Below are 6,100 nucleotides of genomic sequence, written 5' to 3'. Positions count from 1 at the left end.
TTAGTGGGCACAATTGTCCTCTCTCCATTTCTTTTGGGTCACTTAATGTTCTTTCTACTATTTTAGCTACTATTCAGCTGTTTTGGGCAAAATATGCTTTTTTCAGATAATTTCCACTTTTTGTACTCATTTCTGCTTCTTTCAGCCTAATTAGGCAAACTTGTGATCTCTCCACTTCCTTCTGCTAATTTATACTTCTTTCTACTATGAAAGTTAATATTCAGCTGTTTCTTTGCTAAGTTCACCTTTGTTAAGCTAATTTAGTCATTTTTGTGCTCATTACAGCAAATACATGTTTTTCTGCTAACTTAAGCTTGTTTCAGCTACATTTCAGCATGTTTTAAGCTAATTGCAGCTGTTTTTCAGCAAGATAGTCAGCAAGAAGCGTTCACTGCATTTTCGCAGGAAATACAAATTCTCTAGTTCATTTTTGTTTTTGTGATTAAAGACACACTCGGGATGCTGCGGTTCTACATTAACACTTTTTATTTATACTTCACAAGAATGCTTTTGGGAAAAAAAGAGCTTTCAAACATGAATAGTTGTTTTTTTATATTTATTTATTTTTCTCATTTCAGTTTAATGTGATTTAAAGCTTTTTTGTTGTTGTTTTAATCTGGTCAAAATATGAATAAAACAAAGGAAACATTGTTCAAACACAACAAGTGTTCATTCAAACAGAGAGCGTCAACCTCAGAAAGTTTCCACCATCAGACCAGACGTCGTTCTGCAGGAGCTGCTGCCGGGCCTGTTCGGGTCTGAATGGGCTGACTTAAATTTTACTGAGCAAACTCAAAAAAACAAAAAACAATCTGAATTACTTTCAATAACCATCCAACAAAAATGTCACATTTACAGAACTCAAGCATTAATGTACATTCAAAAGTAACTGTTGCAACTTTTATTAATAACAAAAATACTAGTTACCCTTTTCTTTAAGAAAAATAGCCTACTAAATATATTTTATTGACATTTCTACATCAAATCCCCGTCATCTATGCAACACACCTTTTCAATAAAGTGTTCAATACGTAACATTCTCAGGTGAAGCATGTTTAATATTAAAAGCTGCAATAAAAAGGCGAACAGTTTTCACTGTTCCTAAAAACATCTGCTGTAAAAGCAATTTATTGCTGCTGCTAACAGATACAGTAAAAAAAAAATCCTATTCAAACATAAATAACCTGTTTGTATGAGTTACCTACAACAAACCATTTCAACCACTATTTCAAACCCATTCAATCCTGTTAAATTAAATAATTTACAGCTTGACTTAAAAATGTAGGACCTTTTCCCACTGCTGTAGCGATTTACATTTAAAAACTAGTAAATAAATCAATTAAAAGGCTCTTAGAGCTTAAATATCAGCTTATAGAACATGAAGCCATCCTGTCTGACATACAGGCTGAATTCAAAAACAGATCAGGACAAAATAATCTTTTGATTTAAATACTTTTCATCCCACATTGTCTTTCCACATCCTATATGTTTAGTCTTCTTCATCATCTTTACTGCAGGTTCCCAGTAAATGTCTGCGGTGGCTCAAAACAAGATTAAGAGGATCTTTTCCCACGTTTTGAAGCTCCTTTATGAACTAAAGTTGTCTAAAGCTGCATCAAGTTTTGTCTTTCACAGTTTGTCTCTAACATTCCTCCACAGTGAAGTGTGACTCGGCTCTGTTAAAAGGAAAGAAGAGATTAATGACCCATTCAGATTAAATATATACATTTGATGTGAAGGAGTGAGGAAGAGCTTACATGTCTTGTTGTTTTTGTATCATGTGGTTGTTGTACTCCAGAACAGGAGGAAGGATGTCCTCCTCCTCCTCCTCAGGAAGCTGCAATAAACCAGAGAATGGATTATTTCTAATAAAGTGTAGGAGCGCCCTCTGGTGGTTGGAAACATGCCCTCACCTCCCAGTAAGCCTCATCATCGAAGCAGTTGTCATCAGCAGCATCACCCCAGATGGGGAGCTTCAGGATGAAACCTTAAAAAAAAAAAAAAAAAAAAATAGATATTTAGAATAGATGCACAAGGCCCCAGTTAAGCTTTGTAGGTCATTTTGACCCAAGGGCAGCAGGAGGATTAAAAAAATGGTTGGTAAACAAGAACAATAAGTCACTAAGAGACCAACTGAATAACTTTAATTCATTCTGAGTCTCAGATTTCCTCTTTTCAAACTCACCAACGAAGGCTCCTCCAAACAGTCCGACCGCCATCGCCACGCACGTTCCAGCAGCCTGATAGCCTCCCTGCGTTCCCACACTTCTGCCGGCGTACCGCCCCTCAAAGTCGAATGTGTTTTTCAGCCTGAGCAAAATAAAAAGTAGAAATTTCTGTCAGATTTTCATGCAGGGCGCTTAAAGTATTTGTGAGAGGACATTGAAGATAAGTCTATTCCTTCATCAGTGCAAGTTAACATGCCTTGTGGAGATTTCTGATTTTCAGATGAATATCTGTGTTTGAGCCACTCACCCCTCTGCGCTGTAGACTTCTTCTGAAGCTGTTGCAGCAACGATGGCTCCTATGAAGCCTCCAAACAACCCTGGTATGGCGTGCAGGTTGTGAATACCACACGTATCCTGGAGCTTCAGGCGTTTCTCTAAAAAGGGCTGAACGGAGCACATAAAGTTAACTAATTAGGCTAAAAACTAAAGTTTCTGCAAACTTTAATTTCCTTTTATAGCCCAGTCATTTGTCTTGTTGCATAAAGTGTTTTCAGAAATTCTTCCACCAACAGGAAATTAATAACTGGCACAGATTTCAATCTCCAAAACTCATACAAGGCGTGGCTTGAGCTGTTCATAATTCTGGTTCTTTCCCTTCTCACGTCGTGTGATGAAGTTTCAGTTTGAGACGGTTTCGTTTTCTTTCATGTCTGTTTGCAGCGACAGCAACAACAATCATAAATACAGAAAGAAACAAGAAAATCAGGCTTACTGTGATGAACAGGTAGCCAAAAGTGGAGATGATGCCCATGAAGAAACCTACAATTAGCGAGCCGTAAGGCGTGACCATGAACTCTGCTGCTGTTCCCATGGCAACACCTCCAGCCAGAGTGGCGTTCTGGATGTGCACCTGTCAGATTATTTAAAAAGAGCAAGTTACACCCACAGGGAAAGGGACTACAGAGAGAGGTGAGTGAACGAGTTAAGTCTTTTCTGCATCTTTACCATGTCCAGTTTTCCTTTCTTGTGAGCCAAGCTGGACATGGCATAAGCAGTGACAACGGAGGAGGCGAGGGCGATGTAGGTGTTCATGGCTGCCCTGTGCTGCCCGTCGCCATGGTTTGTGATGGCTGAGTTGAAACTGGGCCAGAACATCCACAGGAACAGTGTGCCTGTGAACCGAGATGATATAAAAACCACTGTGAGGAGAAATCCTAAATGACTATAAACATCAGCGTTGGAGGTTTAAAAAATGTGCACGCCAACTCTCACCAATCATTGCAAACACATCTGAGTGGTAGACGGACCCTTGGAGGCGTTTACTTTGATGTAGGTTTGGTCGGTAGAGCACCCAGGAGATGGCCAAACCATAGTAGCCTCCAAAGCAGTGAATGATCATGGAGCCGCCAGCGTCTCTGCACTGTAAAGACACGTGCACGTCAGCACCGTTCACAGCTCAAAAACGCAAACAACAGCGCAATCTACGGTGGCCCTGAGGTGTAAATGAACATTTGAAAAAACAGAATTACATTTGAAAAAACACAACAAGAACAAAACAACATTTGAAAAACCGGAATTACATTTGAAATGACAGAATTGCATTAAGCCAAAGCGGAAGTGGCCAAAGCGGAAGTGGCCAAAGCGGAAGTGGCCGGAATCACATTTGGAAAAAAAAACTGAATCACATTTGATAAAACCAGAATTACATTTGAAAAAACTGAATTATATTTGAAGCGACAGAATTACATTTGAAACGATGGAATTACATTAAGCCAAAGTGGAAGTGGCCAAAGCGGAAGTGGCCGGAATCACATTTGAAAAAACGGAATTCCATTTGAAAAACGGAAATTATATAATTTGAATGATTTTGTTTTTTCAAATGTGATTCTGTTTTTTTTTTTTGTTTGTTTTTCAAATGTGATTCCGGCCACTTCTGCTTTGGTCACTTCCACTTTGGCTTAATGTAATTCCGTCGTTTCAAATGTAATTCTATCGTTTCAAATATAATTCAGTTTTTTCAAATGTAATTCAGTTTTTTTACCCTAAATGATATTCTGGCCACTTCCGCTTTGGTCACTTCCGCTTTGGTCACTTCCACTTTGGTCACTTCCACTTTGGCTTAATGTATTTCCGTCGTTTCAAATGTTGTTGTGTTTTGTTTTGTGATTTTTCAAAAGCAATTCTGTTTTTTCTAATGTTGTTCATTTACACCTCAGGGCCACTGTAACAATTTCCATTAAAGTGGAACTAGTGTGGTTGGTTTGGTTGATGTGACTCACATGAAGGAGGTTGAGGATGACGTATTCTTCCACAGCAAACAGCGTGACTCCAAACAAGGTGACAACCATCAGCTGGACTGGGCTCACTTTCCCCAGAATGGCCCCAAAGGCGATCAGAGAACCCGCACAGCAGAAATCAGCGTTGATCAGGCTGCGCGGAACAAGGAAATATGACGCAAACATCACCATTAATGAGAGCTAAAAGAATGTAGTTTCATTTTTGCAGTTATGTCACTCAGTTAAGGCAAACAGACGCTCACTTTTCAATCCCAATGTTGATCTTTCCGGTGGATTGATCGAGGGAGTGGAACCAGCCCTGCATGAGGAGAGCCCACTGCAGGCCGAAGGCGGCTATCAGGAAGTTGAAACCCACTCCTCCAAAGCTGTGGCGTTTCAAGAAGGTCATGAGGAAACCAAACCCAACAAAGATCATGACATGGACATCCTGGAAGCCTGAAGGAATGGAAGGAAAACAACATTGTTGAAAGTTAGTGAAGGCGTCTCTTTGTTGTGTTTCTGTTTCACATTGGTTGCATTATCTTTAGAAGTGTCACCATTCTTGTGTATTTAGATTTTATCAGATTAATTGAGGAAGTCAAGCATTCAGGATGTCATATCTGAGCTGAAAAAACATTTTTCCTTATTACATCAAAGGGTTTTGATGTGGTATTGCTGCAAAAACAATAACTGATTTTTTTAAATATATATAAATTGTTTAGGTTTTAGATAATATTCCTAAAAGTGTCTTTGCAGTCTCATTTTTTTTCTGCTTCGTGTTTTTTTTTAATGACTCCGGATAAATCGACGAACAGATGTGCAACATTTTAACAAAACATTAAAACCTGTAGAGTAAATAATGTTCTTAACTTTAACAGAACTAATCACGTCATAATTTACAGCTGACTCTTTGCAATAGAAAAACACATTTTTCATTCAGACCATGATGACCTTTGCTACTTACTGGGATATCTGAAGTAGAAGTCATTGTCCAGGTCCGTGAGGTTCTCGTGCTTCTTGTACTCCACCCAGTGTGCGTCGGACTCCTTGTCGTATCGGATGAAAAGCCCAAACAGGATGACCATAGCGATCTGCCAGACGAAGCAGACTGCAGGCAGACTGACGCGGATGTTGGTGTTCTTCTGAGGGCCGAAATAGTTTCCCATGATGCTGCGCTGATTACTTGGACAGGACCTCAGCTGTGACTTCCCCACCTGCAGCATCATCTTTTATAATGGAGATTTGGGGTGTGAACTTCTCCACCACTCAGAAGCGAGGCGTGGACCTATCATACCTTTTGGGAGGTAAACCACTCCTTTACCTGCTGATTTTTTTTTTTTTTTTTTGGACGGTTCTTATCAGGTCTAGAAAAAGGCTGCAGGAAGTGCAAGACAATTAATGAACAGACATAGTTTATGTGATTGAAGCGATGGTACAAGATCTAGATATGACTTCAGGTCGTGACGCTGTTGGCTTCAAAATGTTGGTGATTCTAAGAAGGTCAGCTCAGTCAGATAACGTGGAAAAATCTAAGCTGCTGTGAAACAATTTCAGCAGCTGCAGCTCAGATAACAACAAGCTGCATCTGCTTTGTCTTTTTTTTTTTTTTGACTGTCTGCTTTGCTTTCTGCAAAAGCATGAAAATGGTCCCAGATG

The 6,100-nt window shown here is 39.5% G+C and overlaps 1 protein-coding gene across 1 annotated transcript; it reads right to left on the bottom strand.

Moving 5' to 3' along the window:
- Positions 1-1,642: 1,642 nt before the first annotated feature.
- On the bottom strand, positions 1,643-5,677 carry LOC119425361 (ammonium transporter Rh type C 2-like). Its single transcript, XM_037692885.1, has 11 exons — positions 5,409-5,677; positions 4,708-4,900; positions 4,448-4,598; positions 3,441-3,588; positions 3,174-3,340; positions 2,941-3,078; positions 2,476-2,612; positions 2,186-2,310; positions 1,914-1,987; positions 1,758-1,837; positions 1,643-1,676 (listed from the first exon to the last, which is right to left on the bottom strand). The coding sequence occupies exons 1-11, from the start codon at positions 5,668-5,670 to the stop codon at positions 1,643-1,645; spliced, it is 1,509 nt and encodes a 502-aa protein (XP_037548813.1). The 5' UTR covers positions 5,671-5,677.
- Between the last annotated feature and the right edge of the window lie 423 nt (positions 5,678-6,100).

Source organism: Nematolebias whitei, chromosome 2 (assembly GCF_014905685.2).
Source record: "Nematolebias whitei isolate Nwh7 chromosome 2, NemWhi1, whole genome shotgun sequence".
In the NCBI taxonomy this organism is placed as follows: Eukaryota; Metazoa; Chordata; class Actinopteri; order Cyprinodontiformes; family Rivulidae; genus Nematolebias; species Nematolebias whitei.
The sequence above is the reverse complement of the archived record's forward strand: the minus strand, read 5'-3'. Positions and strand labels throughout refer to the sequence as shown.

Excerpts from the sequence above, each read along its gene's own strand:
- LOC119425361 (XM_037692885.1), bottom strand. The coding sequence starts at position 5,670 with ATGATGCTGCAGGTGGGGAAGTCACAGCTGAGGTCCTGTCCAAGTAAT. Across the intron at positions 4,599-4,707 it reads ATCAACATTGGGATTGAAAA|CCTGATCAACGCTGATTTCT; the intron begins GTGAGCGTCTGT and ends TGTTCCGCGCAG. Across the intron at positions 2,311-2,475 it reads GAAGTCTACAGCGCAGAGGG|GCTGAAAAACACATTCGACT; the intron begins GTGAGTGGCTCA and ends TATTTTGCTCAG.